The sequence below is a fragment of the Sphaerodactylus townsendi genome, linkage group LG08 (genome assembly GCF_021028975.2).
Source record: "Sphaerodactylus townsendi isolate TG3544 linkage group LG08, MPM_Stown_v2.3, whole genome shotgun sequence".
NCBI lineage: Eukaryota > Metazoa > Chordata > Lepidosauria > Squamata > Sphaerodactylidae > Sphaerodactylus > Sphaerodactylus townsendi.
Window position 1 is genome coordinate 89,141,407 of NC_059432.1, and position 26,236 is coordinate 89,167,642.

Consider the following 26,236-nt stretch of genomic DNA (forward strand, 5'->3'; position numbering starts at 1 on the left):
ATCCTGCTGTGGTGACTGGAACAGGCACCCTTCCCTAAAATCGCATTCCTCTGTATCTAAAATAGAACTGTTGGTTGATGGCCACAGGTGGATAACACATCTGGGAAGAGGGACACAGGTACCCCAACACATGATTGTACACAATAGCCTAAACACATAGCAGACTCATTTGGGAATGGTTTACCTCAGACCTCTGGATTGGTCCCTGAATGAGCCACAGGGATATATACAACAGTTTCCCATGGGAATTAAGTCAATCAAATAACTGAGCCTAAGAGTTCATCTAATACATAACAAGAGACTCTAACCATTGCTCTTTCTCTTGTCCCGTTCAGTCCAGCCCAATCAACTCCTGGGTGTTTTTAACCTTGTCATCATGGTGACATATGGAGAAGATTGAACCCTTGTGGTCATCAACCGACATAAAATTTTAGATTGCTAGAGAACTTATTCATCTAGTTTATACATTTATGCTTTTTTTGTCTTTCTGAGATTCTGTGAGTTCTTTTGACTCTCAAGTCTATATGTGTCAACTCCAATTTCACCCCAAAGGCTTTCTATCTTGTATTGTCAAAGACTTTCATGGCCAGAATCGACAGGCTGTTGTGAGTTTTCCAGGCTGTGTGGCTGCGGTCTGGTACCTACAGACATGTGTCATGGAGAGAAGGACATCTCACCATGATATACCTCTGAAGATGCCAGCTTACAAATGTGGGCAAAATGTTAGGAGCAAAAACTACCAGACCACAGACCTGAAAACCCACAACAGCCAGTCTTTCTATCTTGTTTCTATCAAAATAAAAGATTTTGCTTTTATGTACTTTTCTCATCACATGCCCTGAAACCCTCATATTATTGCCACCTTAAGGGAGCAAAAAAAGGAAAACCTGGTATGGGAAATGAAGGCTTTTTCCTTTCCGTATCTCAACCCAATCAGGCTGCTGTCCAGGGTCCTGAACCAACAAAGTGCTGTTGTGGGAAGTTCTATGCGAAGTCCTTTGATTCTTTCTTCCCCTCTCCCCTGATTCTTGGGCAACATCTTCCTTAGGCCACGACATCTGCTGCACATAGTTTGCAATATTCTACTAACCAGGAAAATTAGTTCCAATTACCAGTGTTAACAAAACTGCACATTTCAACCTCTGGCCTTATGCAATCTCAGCATAGAACATTTGGGTTGACAATACTGGGGGGTATCTGAAGGATACAATAATAATACTAATATTACTCTGCCATGGTTTGACAACTCCAAGGTTTTCATATTTCTCTAGTAGAGTACGACAGGGTCAATTAAAAAATATATGCAAAGGCTTGGCCATCTTAACAGCAGGAATAACAAAGCCTTCAGAAGACAAGCCTTTGACAGAGAATTCATGGAGAGGTCAGCTATTCAATGGTCCCCCATCCTCCCCATCATTTCAGTCTGAGCAGCCCTTTTTGTCAGCATGCCTTTTGCATCAAAGGAACTGAGGCTGTTTTATTTTTGCCTCTGGCAGGCTTTTCTGTTCCATAAAATGAGAAGGTTAAGGCTGACATTCTGTTGTGTGTCGGCTGAGTCCTGACCATTGAAATGTCTGAATCAAGCAGTTTTTTAAAAAACCAAGGAAGCCACCCATGTGGGCAAGGAAGAAAAAAGAATCTCTGCAAATATTTCACAGAGTAGGAAGGCACAACTATCTATTTTTCATTTATACCTTGTCTTTTCAATAGAGATCAAATGTTCCCTACATTTTTGTCCTCTTGTTCCATATGAAATTCAGTAGGGCTTTCTGGCAGTGCAGGGAGATTGGGGAAGACCTGAAATTCTGCCACTGCTGGACAGCCCCATAGGGTTTAAAGGACATCCACCACCAAAAGCACAGCATATGTTCAAGGGCCAGTATACTGCAGAACCAGCCCTAAATCTCAGGAGCAAGCCACCCCCAGGAATGCTCTGGTCCAATCCTCCCCACCATCCAAGCAGGACACCAGGGCAGCCCTGCTGCGGCCTGAACTTCCAGGTTTTGTGACAGCAGGGCTGCAGGACACACAGATGCCAGCACGTCTACCCCCTCCCACCAGAGTAAGTGGCCCAGAGTGGGCAACATGCTGGTGCAAAGCTATGCCACTCCCCAGAGTGGGGCTGTTAGTTACACACAACACAGAAACCAGACAAACTGACCTGTCCTCTCAATGGAGGTTGACTGAGAAGAGGGCCAAGGAATGGCCATGAAATCACATGCCCTCCCACTTGTATATACCCATTAATTATTTAAATCTAGTCATCAAGCTCTGGTTACTGCCTGGAGGGAATATTTACCCAAGTGGCTAACCACAAAACTAGTGAAAAAAGTACTTCTTCATTTATCTTCATTCATATTTTTCTGGTGCTTTAATGGGGCTTTACCTTGAAGCAACAAGTACTTTTTATACTGAGTAGAGGATTGATTTGTTGGATTAGCAATGCAATTTATAATGACAAAAAACTATCGTTCAGGATCACTTCAACTGTGATGTGTGTTGTTAATAAAAGGTCTGACAGAGACCGGTGCTCAGGAAATTAAAAGCACATTTCACAAAAAGTGCTCACCTACATCAGTGATTTTTATTAGTGGCAAATACAGATACGAACAGCACTGAACTACAGAGAATGCTCATTTCATATGTTTTGCAATCACTACTTCACTATGAAATATCACTTTTCAAAGCAGGAGGAGGAAATAAAATGTACCAGGTAAAGCCAATATCACACTCTAGCTGTATGGGACTGGCTTGCCACTATTGATCTCAATAGAAGCTAGTTGACAACATTTTGTCATAGGCTAGTAGAAACAGAGAAAGATAAATCCAGACAAGACTAAGCAGACAGGAACAGACTCGATTCTGAATAGAAGGGACAGCTGGGAGTTTTAACCCTCTACCTAAGTGGTACATCACTTCATTTGTTTTCATAAACATAATCAAAAAGCAAAGCACCACACTTACAGCCAGCATAATGGTGAGGGCGTAACTCAACCTTCCCTAATAGGCACCATAAGGGTTCTACCACAAGCTCTAGGTGTGGTTGCATTAGACCAGGGGTAGGGAACCTGCGGCTCTCCAGATGTTCAGGAACTACAATTCCCATCAGCCTGGGGGGGGGGGGTGGGGGGGGGGGGGGGTGGGGGGGGGGGGGGGTGGGGGGGGGGGGGGGTGGGGGGGGGGGGGGGTGGGGGGGGGGGGGGGTGGGGGGGGGGGGGGGTGGGGGGGGGGGGGGGTGGGGGGGGGGGGGGGTGGGGGGGGGGGGGGGTGGGGGGGGGGGGGGGTGGGGGGGGGGGGGGGTGGGGGGGGGGGGGGGTGGGGGGGGGGGGGGGTGGGGGGGGGGGGGGGTGGGGGGGGGGGGGGGTGGGGGGGGGGGGGGGTGGGGGGGGGGGGGGGTGGGGGGGGGGGGGGGTGGGGGGGGGGGGGGGTGGGGGGGGGGGGGGGTGGGGGGGGGGGGGGGTGGGGGGGGGGGGGGGTGGGGGGGGGGGGGGGTGGGGGGGGGGGGGGGTGGCCAATTGGCCATGCTGGTAAGGGCTGATGGGAATTGTAGTTCCTGAACATCTGGAGAGCCGCAGGTTCCCTACCCCTGCATTAGACAGCCCTTCTACCTACAAACATTCCCGTCTATACCATAATAATGGGAAAACTGCTAGATCTTAAAAGAAGGGACAAGAGCATAGGCTTGCTAACAAAAATGCAACAAAAGAATCCAGATCCAAATCCAGTTTGAATCTGCCAGCCTGCATGCAATCATGGCATATGAGGCAGAAGCACTGGAAAAAAGCACCATTGTTTCTTTCTATCTCTTCACTGGGAACTTCCCATTCATGGTTCTGGATGGTGGTGCTTTCCTCATCCTCTGACCAATATTACCAGATTCTGTTTCAGTCTTCTCGGGTTCTTTCCATTGCATCAGTTGGGGAAGGGACATTCTAACACAGCCTCTGGAAAGATCTGAAACCATTCACTAGCCTAACAAATCTTTGCAGAGAAGAGGAAGGCTGAGTAGCACCAATCAAAACTTAGGAAGCAAGATACTGAACTATTTGAGAAGGGACTCCTTTTCTTGTCCCCTCTCAAATGTAAGTTATTCAAGTCCGACTATTTCCCATGTTCACACTTTACATGTTCAATGCTCCCTGTAGTCCAACACTTCACAGAAAGACATTTGTTTCCAACATGTGTATAAACAATGGAAAGTCACTGTTAATTATGCTGGAGGGAAACAAAGGCATTCAGTGATAACCAGTTCAAGGGATTACTGGAACACCATCCCATCTGAGGCACAGCAACTGAACCTGACTCCTCCATCCCTGTCCCAACAGCAAGAGCAATGGATGCAATCCCAGGGGAATGGCCATAAAGATCATGCAACGTAGCAACAGATTGCCACCATCTAGGTATATGAGATGAGATGAAAAGGGGGCATGTGATCAACAATGGTGGAGTAGGAAGCAGGGGAGATGTATCACCCCAGAATAGTGCTCTAAGGGCAGAAGGAATGGAAGCAGCCACACTTTAAACTAGTTTTGAAGTAATTTTATATAAGCCAGATCTTGAGGATCTAACAGACTATGCATCTCTCGTGAACTCAACGCATAACATTTTTTGTAACCATTTACCTTGATTAGGATTTTGCCTTTCAAACTCTGAGGACTGGGAAGCTGCTTGGAATCTCCAGTGCTCACAGAAGACAAATCCAGTTTGTCACCGAAAATCTCCTTGAGGTACTGAGCAATTTTCTTTTGCTGTTGAATACTGCAGTGATTTTCAATAGACAATATAACCGGAAACCTAACGGGGAAAAAGAACGTGTCAGCAGTTCACCTGCAACTTATAATACATGGGCTTTTCCATGATAATTATTATATATGTGTTTAGGTAACAACTTCGATTTCTATAATTCTTTAATGCCATGATCATCTTCCTGAGACTGGAAAACCTCCCAAGAAAGCATGGAAACTTGCTATTAGTTAAGTAGTACATCTCTTTCAATAGAAGAGTGAAAAGTGGGAATATAGTTTCAAGCCTCTTATTTCACAAACTTCCTTATGCACGTAAATCCTCCTTTGAATTCTACCACAAGCAGACATTAGATTGCTCAAACATTGTCCAAACCATGTGGAACCTCTTTCCACTGGAGGCCCTGCCGGCTATATAATTTCTGTTTCCTAGGAGGCAAGTAACAGCCTTTAATGGTTCTCACAGGTTTTTAATGGCTTTGGATAGTTTTAATGAATTCTATTGGGCAACACGAAATTAACTGTCTTAACATGGGTTTCCTGTGGTACTTTCCAATGTGAGGCTTTAACTGGGCAGGTTTTTTTCATGGCTGTGTTTATGATATTGGTTTATTTTGTGATCTCCAATAGTTTTTACTAGGAAGAGGAGTGTGAATTATTTGCAAACTATATTGGTCATGTTAAATAAATAGAAATATGATCACTCTTCTCAAATAAATGGCTCTTTTTTCCTGGGACGGCAGACTGTCTTCATGCTTGGAAGACAAAGACCCACAGTCCACAAGGAGAAAGTAGCACAGTCTAAACTTCATCTGTCTGCATTCTCTCTTCTACAAGGGCAGAGCAAGGACTGGTTTCCAGTCAGCTTTAATGCCTGGATATCCTGAGGATCAACAGATATCCTACAATGTTTTGAATGAGCATTCTGTTCCCTTGGTCCTATCACTTATTCTTTAGCCAGGCTTGCTGTTATAAAATGCAAAGGGGTGGGTGCTACCCTGACATATAGCTAGGAGATGTCAAAGTAACTATAGCTGCCTCTTTCGCTATTTCTCTTGAAGCAGGCAAGGTGGTAAGACTAGAAAGGATACAGTGAAGAAATTCCTTCCTGCCATCATTAGCCGCTACTGCAGCTGCAGCTCAATCCATGGACTTCACATACAGCAGTGCCATTGTAAAAGAAAGGTACAGTATTTAACTTGGGGGTGCAGCTTCAAACTTGCCTTCAAGTTTTTACAGCAGCATCCCTATGCCAATTTATTAGAAAGGCCACCACAACTCAGTAAGGCTGACTTCTGTGTAGGATCAGGCTACACGATGAGAAAGTTTTCAATCTACTTCACTTTCTCTAGACTGCTTCTTCAACCCCACAGGCTTGTATCCAATGAACCGTGATGGGTGCAGCGTTCACAAAATTGTCATTCCCACTTTGCACTACTAAAATTTTGCTTTTTGGAACCAGGAGTATCCTCATGAATGGTATGGCAGGGTACAAAGCAGGAAAAGGAAACCTGTAAAAATGACTCTCACTGACCACAGGATAAAAGTCAGTATTCATTTCTACTGTCCAAATAAAATGAATGTGATTGTATCAGTGGAATGCAATTTGCTTTTGCCATTTAAAGCACACATTTTGAAAATGATTAATCTGACAATAGAAGCACAACACTGACCGAAAACTAATAGGATTTTTTCAGGAAGCAACTCTACTTATTTGCATAACCTGCTGGGATATCCGATATCCCTATTACACTTACTCGTTTTTGGTAAAGGCATTTTTGTTGATCACTTCCACTACATCTTTAAACAGGATTTTGGAAGTAAGAGTATAACCATGGTGCACAACCGGTTCCCCATCTGGACCGTCCCAGCAATCAACTGTTAAGAGAGGAAGGCAGTACATTAAACAAACATCCTCTTGAGGGACACAGTTGGCTGTTTTTCCTAGAAAAGGAAGACAGCACTGTTCTGGGCGCTCGTAAGAAGTCAGGTACGTGCAAGTCCTGCTGAGTAAATGGACATTCTCTTATTACATGTAACAAATCTCATCTTCCATAATCTACCACTCACGCTGGCAAAAGATTAAAGCTGGGTGTTATGCTATTATTACCATCAAATATAATTAGCAAGGGGGAAAGCATGACAAAAGGCTGGGTAAAAACCTAACTGGTCCTTTACTCAGCTGGATATGATTGTGGCTGCATGCATTAGGAATTCATATTTTTTGTGTAAAGTAAATGTGATGATTTGCCTACTGTTTGATAGCAATCTTGGCTAACATTCGCTGAATATACATGGAACAAAACTGGCCCTTGGACAACCCAGTCATTGACCTAAAAGGAGATCTGAGTTGTATAAAAATGTGGTTAAACTAAGATGGAAGGAAAGCTATCTCCTTAGCAATAACTGCTCTTCCCACTGCCCCAATTAAGGCAGTCAGATTTTCAAGCCAACCGCTCCTTCACACATTGCTCTAAAAATCCTGCTGTCCTAAGATCTCAAGGGGATTTAGATACTTATGTACAAGGTCCTCTTATCGGCCCCAGTAATATCTGCCCCACTAATACTTATTTCTACACTCTTTGAAATTAAACATCAGCAAATTCAGCATCTACTAATCCTCTGGAACATCTAATTACCCATGGAGCTGCTATGTCCCCTAGAGCTGCCCCATTCACTTCAATCTCAGAGTTAAAAAGATAGATGCAGAAAGATGCTCCCTCCTACAAAATGAATGAGAAAGCTTTATCTGAACAGTGGAATAAATATACAGTTCTGGGCCACTGTATATTTATCCTTTTCATCTATGTTTGTGACACTGACTATACTGTGTGCATAATTAATATAAAATGGTCAGTGAAATGAAACCAGATTAGATGGTTTACATGATGTCAGTAGATTTAGAAAGGTGTAACTTGGTTTAGGACTGGACTGCACTGCACTGTGAGATAGCTGTACGTGCAAATGGAAACAGTGACAGATTCCCAATTTTCTCCAAAACAGAAAGCCAAGTCCATATATGAACGGGGGAGGGGTTGTTGATTGCCCAATACAATCTGTTTGCTTTGAAGTTAGAATTTTCAAAAGCATATGAAAAGGCTCTTAAACCAATTTCGTTTCAGTTGATCTTGGAAAAAGGTTTAGATTTGCATACATGTGATCTTTACAGATGCTATTTTAAGAACTTTCTAGATACAGCCAAGCACTTCATTAAATAATCGTAAAGCTTTATTTCAGGGGGGTTTTTTTGCAATAGTCTTTTGATGAAAGATTGTTCAAAGCAAATCCTCTGAAGAACTATACTGCATTCTAATGAAATGTATATTTTTAGATCTCGAGCCCTCCTGAAAGGACTTTTGGTGCTCTTCATTTTTCCCTCAATTGCAAAATGAGTAGCTGGAGATGGGATAATCAACAATATTTTATTATTGACCAACAACGATGATGAAATAAAGATAAAAGAAATAAGCCATATCAGAGCACTGTTTTTTGGGGGGGCAGGTGTGTTCGTTTACATGGCATGAAGAATGCTATGTCAAGTGGCAAAGAAAAGCCTGTTCTAAGGTTATCAAATGTAGTGGGAAATCACTCATTTTATTCAGATTTTAAAAATAGTACTTGCTACATCAGGGGTTCCCATGAATACAGAGAGTTTTGCAACTGAAGTAAATCTAAAAGGCCCTCCTCAAGCTAGAGCTCGATGTCTGCTGCCTCTGCGTTTTACATGGAAACTGGGAGGCAGCACGCAGATGCAGAGCTGAATGCTGGGCTCCCAACATTCAGTCTGTGTCTGCTTGTTGGTTCCCAGTTCCACATGGAGTTGGGAGGTAGCAGCGTTGGTGGCAGGTCTGAAGAGGCTGGATCCACTTTTTGAATCCCTTTTAACTGCCACCTTTTGAGGGGGGATGAAACGACCCCCCCCCAAATACTTTTCAGATTTTTTTCCTGTTTGGCTTTAGCCAAATGCCCACATCTAGCTCTGGAACAATCAGTACTGTCTGTCATACCTTTTAGAAGATGGGGAATAAAGTAGGGTTAAGTGGCTCTTTTTGTATTTTGTCCAACCTCTGAGAACATCCACCCCAAAAATATGAGAAAAAGGATACCTTCAAGACACCGGCAACCATCTTGTAAGACTCGAGCATACATCTCAACTTTAGACTGAGACAGAAGCTGATCTCCAGTTAGATATGTGTTGTGAGAAGAAGCAATGTAATAATTGCAAAGAGGCTGATCCATATCGTGATGCACCTCACTGTGTAGCGGATTAAACACATCACAAGCAGGGCTACGCATAAAGTTGGTAAAACCTTTAAGAAACAGCACAGAAACATTAGAGCAAAATTAGCTATTCCATTATTATTTTCTGGTAGTCTTTTTCCAAGAAGCTTAAGATGGGATACAAGGTTCATCCACACCCAGTTTTATCCTCGTAAGAGGCCTCTGAGGTAGGTTAGGTCAGCAGCACATGACTGGTCTCGGGTCACCCTGTCAGTCTTATGGCTGTGTGGAGATCTGAATGAAAATTGTCACAGTTCTTGTTCATCATCTAACTGCTCCAACACATTTTCTTTTCAATGGTGAGGACTGCCCTTATCAGTAGGCAACCTGTTTAGCCCAAAAAAAGTTGCATCTACCTTGCATGTAGCTGTTGTTCATCTGCTGTTTTCTAGGCAGGTATGCACTGGGCTGCACGGGTGAAAGCCAGCTGCAAAGAACAGACTTCTAATTTTCTAGAAAAATCAGCATTTTTGTAGTGCTCCCCTTCCCCTCCATCGCAAGATCACAGCCATGTTCCATGGAAGCAGGGAGAGCACTCCTCCTTAGTTCTCTTTTCACTGCCATGGAGCATTCATAAGGTACAAATAATAAGCCCACAGCAAGGAAAGGAGAGACGATGAGTGCCTGCACAGAAGACAGCAGATGAACAACAGTCACAGTTTAAGTGCAACTCTGTTTTCATAGTCAGGTCTTCTGTGTAGTCTCACATGTCAGAGTAGCAAGCTCACTTACCAAGGAGGTAGTTGTGGGCTGCCTTGGCAAGCATTGTGATCACCATGTGAACCCTAACCCCCATGTTAGGGAAGCCGCATGTTTGTATCACAGCTTGCACAGCTCCATGAAATGGGTGGATCAGGGTAACAATTTTCCCTCCTGAATGCTCATGGTCTTCATTAAACAATGGGAACAAAGGTTAGGGCATCAAAGGACGTCAGGCAAAGGGTAATGGAAGATTTTTCCAAATTCATTCCCATTTACGCCAATGTTCCTCCGACATTTAATGCCAGAATATGATCTCCAACATCTATCATGTGAACTGATAAGGTGTGACAACTAGGCACACTAATTGACTTATAATAGAAATTCAGTAACTTCAAAAAATGGCAATGCAACAGGTTTAAAAACATTGAGACAAACAACCAAAAAGGCAGTACAGCAAGAGACTTGCCAAGTTTTTACCTCCAGGACCCACCTTTATTCCTAAGGAGAACAACTCCAGTCTAAACCCATTCATTTCAATGGAGTTAGTCTGGAATATCCTTTACATAGGATTGCACTGTAAACTGAATACATGCCAGTTTCTCCCCACAGGGTAATGAGATGCAAAAAAGCTGGAATCTTTTGTATATATATATGTTTAGAAGCAGGATTTTTTGCAAGACAGCTGGACATGCTGGGATGAGAAGTCTGCACCTATCACAATATATTCTGGACAGTAAAAAGTGATGGGGGGATCTTCCTTTACTAGCATCACCCTTTCCCTTCCTTTCTTTTTTTAAAAAAGGAAACTCAAGCAACAAAGGAAAAATATTGGTGGTACAATGGCTACAACCCTTTCTAAAGTCTCCCACAACCACGAAGAGATTTAAGCAAACCAACGTATGGAAATTTCCGTAATAAGGGACAAGGTAAACTACAAAGCATATTTATTAAGCTTGTGTTCAGACTGCCTGTTTTCTTTGGGCTTTTAGAGAAGACGTCAGCGAGAAAAATTCTCTCTGACCCTGGAGAGCTTCACCGTTCCAATTCCAATGTGCAGATTTACGCAACACTGTCTAGTGCAGTTCCCATCAACAAAATCATTCCACTAGCAAATAGAACAATGAAGGTCATCAGCGCTGCTGTCAGGATGAACTAAATGACCACCCTGAAAATTATATTGCATAGGTAATGTTTTAGGTCTGAAAAACTACTCTGTTCTTCCAGATACAACATAGAGCTATATATCCAAGTTCTGTTCCATTAGCTAAGGCTGAACAAATGTTGCCATTAATAAGAAGTTGAAATCTAATGCTTGGCAGTGAACAAGGAATTTAAGCCAGTCCTACTCCTTGCTACCTCCCAAACAGCTGATAGATAGGATTTCAGCCTTATATACAATGTATATGAATACCCAGCTGAATGAGCATACACTTATTATCTTGATGAGAGCCAGTGTGGTGTAGTGGTTAAGCGCCAGTGGATTCTAATCTGGAGAACCGGGTTTGATTCCCCACTGTACCACCTGAGTGGCAGAGGCTTATCTGCTGAGCCAGATGTGTTTCTGCACTCCTACATTCCTGCTGGGTGACCTTGGGCTAGTCACAGTTCTGTTTGAACTCTCTCAACCCCACTTACCTCACAAGGTGTCTCTTGTGAGGAGAGGAGGGGAAAGGAGTTTGTAAGCCACCTTGATTCTCCTTACTGGACATAAAGGTGGGGTATAAATCCAAACTCCTCCTCCTTTTCTTCTTGATCACAAAATCCATAGTCGCATAGAGATTGCACTATAAACTACTTCTATTAGTAGCAGTATACATTTCCAGCCTATCCATATTCTCACAAATATTTGAAATACCCAGAATTTTCACTGGATGCATTCACATTTTGGTGGCCACGAAAACATTAACCAAGACATTTTCCCCATATGACAGCAATATAACCTGCAGTCTATATCTACTGACAGTGAAAGATGTTACCTTCTATGCCCAGAACATTTTGACTCTTGTTTTCTTCCGAAACTTCAAACTTCCTTATGATGTCCAGACAATACTCCGTCGTCACATTATTCACCTGCACCAAAGACAACAATGAAATACCTTTTCATCTGTCAAACTCTGTGACCAACATGTCAAAATGTACAGAAGGCCTCAGCATCTAGTTGGAAATCCCACGGCCACAGTCTGCATGCAGCCAACCATGAATACCACTGTCAGGAACAGTATTCTTCAGTGACCTTTTAAAAAGCTGGGGATTTGTCCTTTTGCTCAGCATCCTGAATTTCAAAATAGGGAGAACAACACTGCAGAGAATCATCAACCACAACTAAAATCATATTGGATTTAAACAGCTATTTTGCTGTCAGAAAAAGCGAGTTTAGTAATAGCTCACAGTTTAATATTTCTTAGGGCTGAAGCACATGGCTTTCCCATATATATTCCCCCCATACTAGGTTGTATCCCATGGGTCCATTCCAGTGGTGGGATGCAAATAATTTAATAACTGGTCGTTTACAAGCACCATTTTAACAACCAGTTCTGCCGAAGTGGTGCGACCCTGGTGAATCCCACCACTGGTCCATTCTACTAAAAGCAGTGATTTCCTCTACTACAAGAAGTTTTCCACCAGGGCAAGAAGTGGAAGGAGAAAACTGCTACTATTATTGGAATAGATCAACAGGATCCAATCCGCTGTTCCTAAAACACAGCAGAGAATTGTCCCAGTTCTTGGTTTCCATGTTGTATATGGGGGGTGGGGGGGAGGCTAAGTAATTGCTTGATTTTACAGGTATAAGCCTTTAACATTTGATGCCTTGTAACAGATTCAATGTATTTATTGTCAGCACAAGTATATACATCTATCATACTCTTGCTCTTACATGCACTATTTATCATGAGTTTTTGGGGAAAAGGTGACCAAAAGTAATACAGAAATGCTTGTAAAGGGATGCAACAGGCCTGTAAGCAGTAAGAACTATTCACTAGCAGAATGTAGCCACCCAATTTATTTATTATTTATTTAATTTATTTTCATATTACTAAACTTATACTCCACCCATCCCTGGTCACAGCCAGGCTCAAGGCAGCTTACATACAATTAAAAACCAAAACATAAAATTAGCTTTAAAATCAGGTCAACCAAACCCATCCTCTTATATATCTATGATGGTGGTAATTACCCTTCAGCCAATACATTATGATCCAGGGACTAACATAATTGAAAAGGGGAATGCTAAATAGCAGTTGTTTACAACAATGGTCCAACTGACCATTAATGGTAAGTGGTCGGGAGGTAGGCGACTGATGTTATACCAGTGGGTAAGTGAATGACCTCAACCTCAACCCTTCAACTTAAGCCTACTGTGTGTTCCCACTAAAACTAATTTAACAACACTCAGACAATAACAAAAAACAACCTAATAGTGGGCAACTAATAAACATAATCCCAGGGGTAGCAAGTGACCCTCACTGCTCTTCTGGCTCAGAGACAGTGAGGTACTAAGCACTCAGTGCTGTTGCACCAGGAAAGTCTTTGACAGTAACTCCACAATGGGATTCTTGATATTAATCAAAGGCAAGCCAATCAGCTCTGGACAAGCCCAAGCCCACTCAAAGCCTTTCCCCAGGATTTTCCTCCTGCGTTCACTTATCAGGGAAACTCAGTCCTCCACATTTTCGGATCAACCAATCAAGGTCTCTAACCCCACCAGTTCTGGTACAATGGCTTCCATTATTACTCCTTCACCACTTTCTGGGCCACCATACCCCAGGAAATTGATCGATTGCTGTCCCTTCTGTCGGGTATTACGGCTCTGATGGCTGTTCGTTGTTTTCCCCATCATCTCTCTGAAGCTATGGTGGTTGTTCCCTTTCGTCTTTTTTGGCTCTCCAGTTCTTAAGGTCAATCGCTGCTGCCATCTGCTGCTGCCAACTTTCCAGGTTGCTGTTCCTCTGTCTCAGGTCGAGGTCTCCAGATGTTCCTAAGACTTTGACGTTTGTGACGGGTGCAGGTCTTCCATGATGACTGCAGCTGTTGCCTCTGTCTCTGACTTAGGCTCTCAATATCACCACCGTTTGCAAATAGGTGTTGCAGCCTCCACCGCCGCAAGCTCTCGTGCTCCCGATATCAGTGACCTAATGAGGACCACACAGCTAGCTCCCACCCATTAGACAGCAATGTTGTCAGCTGCAGGTCTTGGAGAGCCAACTCAGCCCTTGCTTGGTTTGCTCAGTTTTAAAACTGCTCTTTACAACATCCACCAGGCACCAGCATCTCTTGTATCTCTGTATATCAAACCCTGACAATAATATTGATCCAAAATTTTGTATAATTGTATAAGGCTAAGTTTAAAGTGATAAAATCCCTGGAGTCCCCACCTAAACATCTGGTTCTGAAGCTATCTTGATCACAACTAGTGCACACAATTTGTATGTGGTATGAGTACATGACTTAAAGTATTTTGTCTTTTTTAAAGGAAATCTGATTAAAAAAGGAGTCTCTGGGTACTCCGGTGTACATGGAATTCTGGATTGGGACAGTAACATTCTTCATATACTACTTAGATTGCAGGTGACAACAAATTCTCTGATGTCCCAGATGTTTGGTGTGGGGTGCTGGTGCAGGGTAGAAGTACTAACAAGATACCAATGGATAATAAAACCATTAAGCCTTTTTTTGTTCTTGGGGTGTTTTTATTTTGTTTTGTTTCTAGGTACAGTACACAGCATGTGTCAGGGATCACTTAACCCAGCTAGATTTCAATGGTATTTTAATGCACAATGTTTATCACACAACTATGATGGATACTAAGAGGGGGAAAATGCCTGTTGTTAATATCTCAGATTTCATAACCCAAAACTGACCTCATTTATAGCATTCATTAAATCTCCTTTGTGCTTGCCTTCCTCTGTTTCTTGACTAGGGGGGAAATCTCAGCATTCTTTTCTATTTTTGAAGCATTTATTCCCTAGAAAGAAACTTCCTACAAAATCTTTACAATTAATACTGTATCTCTGTATTAGCACACACAGTATATCAATGAAGAACATTAGAACAGCACGATTATGTTGCCTGCCAGCTGGATGTAAAAATACCTCCATTAAAAGAATGGTGATGTCTTCTCTCTTTTTGTTTGTTGGTAATGACTATTGCAAACTAGCATAGCTTGTTAAACTTCAAATGATAATGAATATGTTTGGAGCACACATCATACTTAAATATACTAGCCAGCCAAGATCAAATAATGTCACCTTCTCACCCTTATGAAAGCCCAAGAATAGGCTCACACAAGATTCATCAACAGGAACTTTGTTTTCCACACCAGCTTCAGGTCTTATCAATACATGCAGCAGAATGAGGTGAGGCGGGGTAGAATGGACTGCATCACTTTAGAAGGAAGGGGTGAGAGTTCAGTTTTCAAAGATGCTATACATTAACCTTACTATAAATGGAAAACTAGAATACTATGTGAAGGGCTAGGGCAAACTTTGCTCTTTGGTGTGATGATATTTTTCAGGGAGTTTTAACACAGAAGAACATTCAAAATATGACTTCCCTCCCTGCCAAATGAAACGACAGAGTGTATGTCATTACCTCAGAAGTCTGGCATTTCATTCCACTACATCTGTCGAGCACTGATTCCCACCCAACCCCTGAGACACTGTGCCAACATGGCCGCAGACAATTAGGAACGAAATAAGGAAGATAATAGTTGTAGTTGTAATCTCCACCACAGCCTTTACAAAAAACTTATATAACTGGATGGACCAAATTCTAACATTGTTCCTTAATAATAAAGAGAAAAGCAGCCAGGCCAGATCCCTAGGTTTGTTCTGAATTTTTGTTATTTATAAATCAAAGGACTACAAAAAATTCTCTGCCCATTCTTCCCTCCATCCCCATATCTTGGATGCATCCCAAGCAACTGATTGGGTAATTTGGCCAACTTTTCCAATGATCCATAGAGCTGGAGAAGCCATTTAAAATGTTTTCAAATCATCTGAGTTGGGTCTGGGTGGTATGCGGGTTCCCAGAGGAATCTCTAAGATGGCTCATGACAACGTTACTGTTCTTTCAAGTTCAGTCTCCCTGACGTATTTTTGTAATCTGAGTGCAGTATTTCGAGCCAGTGGATGTTTCTGAATAGTCTTCAAAGACAGCCCCACAGGGAGCACACATTACAAAATCTGATTCAGAGACTGAAATTATTTTTACATTTGCACAGGGTATTTCTGCAGTGTTGGGTTTTGTGTGACAGGCCCTTTCTTTAAACCAAGGGGATCCACAAAGGCTCTTATGATTTTGGGAAGCCAGGCTGGTTTTGAGATATGAACCTTCCATTCAGTTACAAAATGTTCTTACAGTAACAAGTATAAAAGCTTTGGGTTTGATACCAGCAGGTAAATTCGGTATTGAGCACAAGCCTCCTGTCCATCACAGTTTTGTGTACAGAAAAAGGATAGTTTACCCTTTCAATACGCAGCTTTGAGTTTTCCATGTATCAGTAGCAATCTCCCTCATTATATCAGTGCCTATTTTTCAAATGTCAAGATTAGACACTGGACATGTTTTGTGGTCTTTCCTTCATGAGGCATCAGAACTCAAATTTGCCTAGAAACCGTGGTCTCTTAAATCCATAATGGTTGTAATTGAAGCAAAATACAGATCAAATTGTGGCTACTACATGTAATTGCAGCAGACTAATCTCCACAGTGCACACACATTGATTGTAAAAACTCAGGAGTTCACTGATCGAGTTTCACTGGCTTATGTCATCACTCCATTTACTATAATTAGCAAAGGTAGCCTTTTCAAGCACCTTAGCTACAGTGAGACATGAGTTGGGTTCATAATGTGAAAGAATGCATGACTCATAATGAGGCATCCTGCTAAATAAATATTTAAATATTCAGTAAAGAGGCTTGCTAATTTAACCTATTAAAACTCTTCCAAGAACAAGCAGAATCTGGCCAAAGTTAAACTCAATTTAAATCCTATTGACTGAGCATGACTTAACGTTCTCCTCTGGAAATCAAAAGAACTCAACAGTGATCAACTTTACCTGGCTCATGGCCAACAGTTCTGAATGAAAAAATAATCTAATGGCCTCTGCAGATACAATGGTTCCCATTTATGGAAACTGTGCTAATCTTTTCTGGACTCAGCTCATGAGGTGAGTATAGATGTTATAACTTATTGCTTTTCAGACCATCACAAATATAAATACACCTGACACAGACAGAATGAAAGAATAACCTCAGCACTACACATAATTCTCTGGAATTAGCCAGACTTACTGGATCAATGACAGAAGAGCAAGACCTGTAAATCTAACGAAGAAAAACCAGCATCAGGTCCAATAGCCCATCTTTGCCTCAGCTTCGTAAGTGGCAAGTCGTATTGTGCATTTCGTCCACACATAGCAGGCAGTTAAGACTGCTGCACTTATAGCAATGTAAATATTGCTTTAAACAGGCTTGCTAATTTAACCTATTAACACTCTTGCAAGAATAAGCAGGATCTGGCGAAAGTAAAATTCAATTAAAACCCCGCTGACTAAGCATGAGTTGATGTTCTCCTCTGGAAATCAATCAACTCACTAATGGTAAGTAAACAGGCTGAATTTAGAAGTCTAGAATTAACAGCAACCAAACCAATGCCCACAATGAGAGTCCAAAATTTTACCTGAACTGATATTAGAAGCAATTGAAGGATACCTCTCAGACAAATATTCTAAAAAAAATGCTGTGGTAAGCCAAAAAGCAATCTTTAACAAGACAAGTTAGAGCCCATCAACAATTCCTTTTAACTTTACAATGATAGATTTCTCTCTCACACATAGTTGCCCAGTAAATGTTATAGATTGGAGACTCCAGTAACATGCTGTGCTCAAAAAAAAGCTACTTCATTTTAGAAGATGGAGGACAGTGAAAGATGGATCATATACCAGTGACATGAGAATAAACTGAGAACTTGAAGTGCAACTGTGTGGGATGGGAAGATAAATATGTCCCTTGTTCAATTTTGGATTAGGACAACTGCATTTAAAGTTCTAGATTTATAAATGCTGTGCTCAGAACCTATGAAGCAATTCTTCAATTCAGTAATTCAAGGGAAACATAAAATAGGAAGCTCTGTTTGCAGCTCAGACTCGTAGAAAAACTTTTAACCAAATTTAAGAAACTTCTTGGCAGCTCAGAGCATAACAGAAATAAGAGCTCTTCATTGGTGAAACGCTGATTATCTTGGCTCAAGTGAAAGCTTCTGTTTGATTGTAATGTTATTCCTAGCAAATGCTCATGTGGTACAAAACTGGCTACAATTAACTTTTTTTCATTATTTCCTCAAGGCTTCTTGGAATCAGCAAGATACAACATATGCCGATGTTCCTGTCATATGAAGCCTAATCTGGTCTAAGCCTGCATCTGTTCACCAAAAAAACACTTCTGAAGCAGCTCTTCCAATGAAGCTCTTCATATGCAACAGCAAAGGAAGGGTCCCCACATTTCCAATATAGCTGACTTCATCTTTTGTGTAAGTCCAAGGTGTTCTCCCAATCCATTCAATTTAGATCCAATGAGCCAATATCAATGTCCATTTATATATCAACTGTTCCAAGAAAACTGTTATATGTTTACATCAGCTATATTGAATATGCTATCATCTGCCTTGTTCACAAGAAGATACATAGAATTGTATATTTTATTCTGGCACTGAGTACCTCACTAAATCACTGGTTATATATTATTTCACCCCAGATTTTATGTACAAGTACACTTGAATTTATCAGAATCTGTTTTAGTGAATAAATAACTATTCTCTGAGCAGAATATTCTCAAAATTTTATTTTATTGGTGGGAGGTGAAAAATAGTTAAATGTCTTGTTGAAGGCTTTCATGGCCGGATTCAACTGGTTCAGGAGGGTTTTCTGTGCTGTGTGGCCGTGCTGTGTGGCCGTGGTCTGGTGGAACCCACACAGCCCAAAAAACCCTCCAGAACCAGTTTAAATGTCTGTTTCCTGCAATGAAAATATGGGCCAAAATAACTACCTATGCATAATTTACTCAAACTCTTATCCTTAAATTGTTAGATATTCTAAGAGGATCAATGTTAGATATATTAAGATGAATTATGTAAGATAAACATAATTAGAAGAGAAATCAAAGTATACTAAGACAATGGATATGCACAGAGATTTTATGTGTGTAATTAACTCTGCTTCTGCATGGGTTGTGGACCATAACAAAGACTGACTGACCATCTTTTCTATAATACTCAAAAACAACTGTAGACATATTCTGGGATGTCAGCACAATTGTGGCAAAAATGTATGAATCTGTCCTTTTTACATAATGAAGAAGGTCCTAAAATAGCTTCATAAGAAAATTTTCCTGTTGACATTATTCCCGAGGGGAGAACACAAAAAAGCAGCTATCTCCACTAGGTGTACACAGAGCACTCAACTGTCACAATCCCTTTCAACAGCTGGGATTTTGACTAAGGAGTATCATATTTGACTGAGAGCACAAACCCAGGTACTGAACTGGAAGAAGTGCAAATGGAGGCTGTGCCCAGCCCTGCTACATGCACAGCCCAGCCTGATGGATAGCAGATGAGGAAGCACAAGACTCAGACTCCTGAGGCAACTAACCCAGACTGTACAAATGTACGGTGGGCTGTCCACACAAGTCAACCCTCCTCTGCTCAGAAGTCCTTGAGATTCTTTTTCACCTCTTAAGCCTTGTCTGATGTGCCATAAAACTTGTAAGGATGCTACAGAATCCTGAAATGGCCTAGCTCCAGGTTAGAAAGCTACCCTCGAAGGAAACTACTCCACATCAAATGGGAAACAGTTTGGATCAGAATTTAGGATATTAGCTGGACTGTGGAAGAGGCTGGTGCAACACATGTCATGGAGTGACAAAATTAAGCTAATCTACTTGGGCTTACGTTGCATGCTTCTCTCTTTTTCTGTACTTGTAAAAAAACAAGGCTTACTTTATAGCTCTTAAGGATAAATCCATCCTCAGGCTTTAAGATTCATGGTTTAAGCCCTCAGAGCTCCTATCGTTCATGAACCACTTGGTGTAAATATTTCGTGAGTGTTCCCAGTTGAAGCCTGGATGCAGCCATAGGCTCTTCTAGCAGAGGTTGGGAATCCTTGGGAAAACATTCGTCAGCTGAACAAGATCTGGGCTCATTCCTTGACTGTTGCAGGTATTTAAGGTTGAGTGTGACCAGAAGCAAGAGCCTCCTGGCATAAATAAAATGGCATGAGCCAAAGAGATCTAGGTTTCTGGCTTTTACTTCAGGTGAGGCAGCTCAATGGATCCAAGATTAAACCAAAATGTGGCATAATGTACTCTTTGGTATTTGTTCATTTTTAAATTATATTCTTCTTCTTCTTCTTCGCTTCTCTTTTTTTAATTTTGGGTCCCGGCTGAGGAGAAATCTAAGCAAACTACAATAGCTACAAACACTGCTAAATGAACAGAATGTTTTATTCAGGCTCCATCTCCTGACTCTAGACACAATTTTGTGACAGGTGCCAGCTGGGACTCTTCTGCTCATCCTGTCTTACAACTTTTCCTGGACTAACCTGCACTGGTGGCATCTGCCTTCAAGCTCCAGTGACTTCTTATTACTACAGAGCTTGTATTGATCCTCTTTTGCACTTCCCATACATCTTCTGTTCTCACTGGCAGAACTTTAAGGTCTAATGAGCTCCCTGTTCCCCTTGAACCCATTTTTGTCTCTGGAAGGCAGGTCACAATGCTGAGCATGCACACCATTCCGTGAATGGATAGCAGGTGTTTCTAAAGCCACTGATCCAGGGTGAAGCAATGGATACAGACAAAAAACCTGTCTCACACGAGTACACTTCAAACATACCTACAGTACAAAGGTTTGGTCAAGCAGAGAGCCTGGACAGCTGACTGCTGACAAATAGACTGGTAACAAATGACAGATGACAAGCTGAAACTGGAATGAGTGTGAAACAAAATACCAATTATTTCTAACAGGTGTGGGCAATGTATATACAGTCTGTGACCCTGAGGCATAGTTGTGAGGCACATAACAGACCCCTGGTGAACACAAAGTTCCTCTCTCTCCTTGTTACAGAAAGCAGCCTGATTCATGTGATGAAAATGCAAAAATATTTTTGAGGTGGATTTTCCTGGGGTATTATAAATCCTTCAGTTTCCCCCCACCCATGTGATTAAAGTAACTGTTAAAAACTGCAAAAAAGGCATTTCTTCCAATCACATGTCAAATAGCAGGGCGCTAAATTTTTACTTCCAGAAAGAAAGGTAGGTGCTAGAGTGGCCCACAGCCCAGAATCATCACAGGTGACTCCAAAAAGGCTAATTTTGTGCCATTGCTTGCTATAAACCCTCAAGATCTACTGCATTCCTTCATTCTGGGAAATTCATCACTGTGGAAGGCCAGTAACTAGCCTTCTGTGTTCCAGTTTCATAAAAAGCGTCTTATAGCATGAAGCATAAGCATCTAAAATGGCAACAGGATGACGTCAACAGTGATAAAATAGTATCAGAGCAGTTGACTCCTATAAGAATAAGGCAGCTATAATTTGAGGATAGATTACCTGCCTGCCAGCTTTGAATGTCTGACAAATAATGGCTGGAAACACATTTGAAATCAAAGTAATTTAAGATGCAAAATGCTCAGAATGCTGGCTATAGTAGGAAGTCTTCTAAAGATTCTGCCCCCCGCCTTAAGAATGTCTATTAGTGCTATCATTAAATGTGCACCAGCAAGGAAATAAAGAACTTGTAAAATAAACAAGGAAAACAAGTTCTGAAGCAAGAAGGGGGAATATCTGCTGTGCATTAGAACCAAACCACTTGCTATATTGAATTTTCCTACCTTTTGCTCTGCCTTCAGAAATTGAGCGAATTCCTCGACAGTGAGGTGATCTTTCTTATTGCTGTAGCTCAGAAGCAGCAAGTAGAGGTCACGTCTTAATGACATCATCTTGTAAAACACGGAAAATTCTTCAAAATTTAAAGTTCCCTGGTTCTCATCGGTGTCAGCCTCCTGAGGAACAAGCATAATCAAACATCTATGCTGGGTCAAAGGGAATAAAGAAGCCAAGCAAAATATTTACTGCCGGAAATGATGTTGCTGAACAGCCTCCATGTGAGACATCTTAGAAAGCTATCATATGTACCATATGTACCAATATGTATCATATGTACCAATTACACTTTACAATACAAACAATGGCTCAAGCTTCTAAAGTACAACCAGCACATGCCATGATTTACTGTCTTTAATCTGGTGTCACCTTCCATCCTCTCAGCATCTTGAATTCAGTTTCTTGTTGGCAGATTGATTGGTGCAAGTTTAGTTTGTCACTTTATAAGTTACGCCAAATCACTCATTGCAGAAACCATGATTTGCAAGCCATGGTCTGGTGCAGGCCACGGTCTGGTTGTGGTTCATGGTCTTCAACCCTGACGAAGTTTTTTTTTAACAACTGACTAGCATGGCATCTTAATTGCATCAATGCTTCAAAACATCACTTCATTCAAAAGCCATTCCATGTCTAGATTTGATTTTGTGGTTAGCAAAGTCACACTTACCTGTAACTGCAGTTCATTGAGTGTCTTCTGTGCAGGGACATTCGAGGACCACATAGGCAAGGACCAGCTGCAAATATCTGACCAAAAGGCTTCTAGAAGCTTTTGAGTGTTTGGAGCACTCTCCTCCAGAGCTAAGAATGGGCTGGTTTCCTACCCAAACAATCACATGAAAAAAACAAGGAGAGTTCTCCTCTCTCAGTTTTCCCTTCGCCAGGAATAACAACATTAGAGGATACCGTTAACAGCAGGAAAAGGAGAGAGGGATGTATGTGTGCACAGAAGACACCTGATGAACAATGGTTACTGGTAAATGCAACTTAGTTTTCATCATCATGTTTTCAGTGCAGTCCCGCATGAAAAAGTAGCTCAACGTACCATGGAGATGGGTGTGAGCTTGTCATCAAAATAATGACTGCAACATCACTTCCGAACAGCTGCATCTCTCCAGGAGTCCACATCAATGGAGTAGTGTCAAAGAAACATGGATGGAGCAGACCACATCTGGCAAAAACATGCAGCTGGGGCCTAGTGGATTGTGCCCTAACTTGAAGTGGACAATCCACCTTGACATTGGCGTAGGTTAACCAAATGGCAGAAAAGACCCATCTAGAAATGCTTTGGTAAGTAGCAGCGTTACCCTTTTGAGGTCCTTTAAAGCAGATAAATAAATTCTTGTGTTTATAAAAAGAATTTCTGCAACAAATAAAAAAGGTGTACAGAGTGAATATTCATCCATGGCTGAGGATCTAGGGGAAAGCATTGGCAGGGTAATGTCCTGGGATATATGGAAATGAAATACCACCTCAGGGCTAAATTCTAAGCAAGGATGTAGGACTGCCCTATCAGGGTGAAATCTAATGAATGAAGAGTCTACTCAGAGGTTCCCACACTTCTGGCTGAGATGACACCAGCCAGGAAGGCAACTATGTAAGACAAAAATGTTAAGTTAGAGATGCTGCCAGAGGCTCAAAAGGTTTATGTATAATCTGATACCAAAGACAGACTGAAAACAGAGGAGGTTTAGACACAGGGTAAAGGTTAATTAAACGTCTCAAAAATTTGGAATCAGGTGCTGAAAATACAGAACAAGGACCAACACGTATGTGGAATGCAGAAATTGCAGCAAGATTGGAACTTGATAGAAGTGGCTAAACCAGTATCTCTTAAATACATATAAAAAATGTCAGAGAAAGGACAGGTTTCAGGTCATAGAACTTGGCACCATGACCAACTGACAAAGTGTGTCCACTTGGAACCACTGGATTTTTGTGTTGAGGGGTTTTGCAATGCTATAAATTTATGGGCCACCCTGCCTAATTTGCTGTTTGAACTGGATCAGCCACATGATCAGGTGCAGAGAAGGGACACTGTGGTGGAGAATAGTCCCTACTATTTCTCGAATGCTCCTAATTAAAGGAAGGGCTATCAACCCCATTTTGGCACCATAGACCTCAGATCCAATTGAACATAGATAATTCCTAGGCATTAGCCATTTGAACCAATTGTTCTGAATAGAGTTTGAGGTCCTCTGTAGGAAAAACTGAAGATGGATCACCAACATCATCTTTAGGAAAAGGCATGGAAGTGTCCTCAGACTCATAAAAGTGACTGGTGATGGGATCTTGACAGAGATGTGGTGAAGCAATGGAGTTATCCTGTTTCAATGTCAAAGAAGACTGGGCAGATGACCTTAACCAATGACAAGAGCTGTGACACAGAGTGCATGGGGGCGGTATATATCTCTCTGAACAGCAAGGGTAAGAAGACTGGCAAGGTTGATAGAAACCTTGTGATTGACAAGACAAATGTGGTAGAAAAGTTTGTCTTTTTCCCTGATCCAATGGATGGAGAGGAACCTCAAAGATATGATCCTTGGACTGTAACAACTGTGAACTGTCAGAGGCAGCAGAATCTCCAATGAGCAACAAAGGCAATGGAAGGTGGGGGTTAGGGTACTCCAATGTGAGACTCCTGGACTCCAACTAGAACTATGACAGGCACTTTGATGAGGAGGAGATTGAGACTGACAATGTTGAGATGAACGCCAAGGTAGCTACAGGTCTCAGTGTCAAGGAGATAGAGATCAGCGCCAAAAAGAGACACTAAATTGCTGAACTGGGGAATCAGACTGGGATGTTGCTACTGAACCTTGGAATCAAAGTAAGGAAGAACCAAAGCCAATTCATGCCTGGCCTTTAGAGTGAACCAGCAGCAAGAAGGGCACATATCAGAGACATGAGTGATGCCTTGCTCCAAGCTAGGGGATTGGTTAGCATCAGCTGTGCTGAGAGGGAGAGATTTTCAGCAAAGGGTTTTGGTTATTCGGATGAACAGGGAGAGAACTCTAAAGTGGTCAGAGATCCTTTAGGGCTCTACAGGATGAGTTAAAACTGGGGAATGAGGGAGAGCATCCCAGAAAAGGGGCTTGGATATTGAAATTAAGGAATCAGCTATTTAGGAAACCAAAAATAGTCAGAAAATACTCTCGGAACTCAAAAGAGAGTGTTTGGAAAACCACAGGTTTAAAAACCTCCCAATATAAAGAACCTGAGTGACTAATGAACATCTTCAGTATCCCTCAAGAGCCTTGATTGATTTCATGGATTTGCAACTCCTCATTTCACCTTACTTTTTTCCACATATTTGTTAAATAATAAATAAATAACAGAGGGAAGAGTGTTGTGCCTCCTTCCTTTCATGTGACCATTTGGGTGGGAAACCAGCCTGCTCTTGGCTCTGGAGGGGAAGAGGGAGAAAGTTCCAATCGCTCAAAAGCAGCAGAAGAAGAGTTTGGATTTACACCTGGCCTTTCCCTCCTGTAAGGAGTTCTACAGTTTAAAAAACAGTGACCCACAACATGACCCTAATATGACCCACAACTTGACCCCATCTGTGCAAGAATAAATTTCACACAATAAGATGTGCCTCCAATTAAATGGGTGTGGTGGTGCACTATTAAAGCCACATCCTTCCCCCATACTCCAATGAACTTCAAGCACAGGAAGAGGCCAGCTTAAGGTGCCATGCCAACAGAGAAGCCATGCCAAGATCTACTGATTTCAAGGAAAAGTCATGCCAAGGTTTTGTAGATTTCGTAGCTCTGCAAACAACATCTGATCCCCTCCCAGCTATTTCCTCTAAGGTCTAATTGGCTCCCGATGATACTACATGACTGAATCTTCAATCGACATGAAAAAGCAGCTGCAGCCATTTCAGGGTTGTGCCAAAGTGCTCCTGGAGATCATGGCAAGACCACAACAGCAGGGTTTCATGAAGACAAAATTTCAACACTAAACACATTCTTGATTGCTGTTTGAGGCAGTCCTCGGGGAAGAAAGAGTACTTACAGTATGTTATTATGGTTTGCTTTGAAAAAAAAGCTTTGAGCATCTGCTTAAGAGGATTTGCTTGGGATTTACAAAACATTTCACAACATTTCTTCCCAAACACATTCCCTTTTATGTACGAAGGGTTCTGTGGTAACTGAGAGAAAGTCTGCTTTCCGTACTGAGGACTAAGTACAAGCCACTCAAAGAGGAGAAGACCTAGCACCCTATAGAACCATGGTGGCAAACCTTTGGCACTCCAGATGTTATGGACTACAATTCCCATCAGCCCTTGCCAGCATGGCCAATTGGCCATGCTGGCAGGGGCTGATGGGAATTGTAGTCCATAACATCTGGAGTGCCAAAGGTTCACCACCACTGCTATAGAACAACAAAATTTTGACAGCATAAGCTTTTGAGAATCAGCGCTCTCTTTATCAGATACCATTGACATGAAAATATTGTTGGTCTCTAAGTTGCCATGGGATTTGAATCTAGATCTTCTGAAGAGCAATAGACAAAAAGAAGACAAAGACAAAAATTTATCCTTCTAGAAGTGCTAGATTTGAGTCCAAAACCTTGG

General features: G+C 41.8%; 1 protein-coding gene across 12 annotated transcripts in view; it reads right to left on the reverse strand.

The window, feature by feature from the left end:
• PLCH1 (phospholipase C eta 1) overlaps positions 1 to 26,236 on the reverse strand; it is a 151,342-nt gene that overhangs the window by 36,022 nt on the left and 89,084 nt on the right. For all 12 annotated transcript variants that reach the window (XM_048505206.1, XM_048505201.1, XM_048505198.1 and 9 more), the window contains 5 exons: positions 21,609 to 21,779; positions 11,702 to 11,795; positions 8,849 to 9,052; positions 6,500 to 6,620; positions 4,623 to 4,794 (listed from right to left, as the gene is read on the reverse strand). In XM_048505206.1, coding sequence (XP_048361163.1) covers positions 4,623 to 4,794; positions 6,500 to 6,620; positions 8,849 to 9,052; positions 11,702 to 11,795; positions 21,609 to 21,779 — 762 coding nt within the window. The remainder of the gene's footprint in view (positions 1 to 4,622; positions 4,795 to 6,499; positions 6,621 to 8,848; positions 9,053 to 11,701; positions 11,796 to 21,608; positions 21,780 to 26,236) is intronic.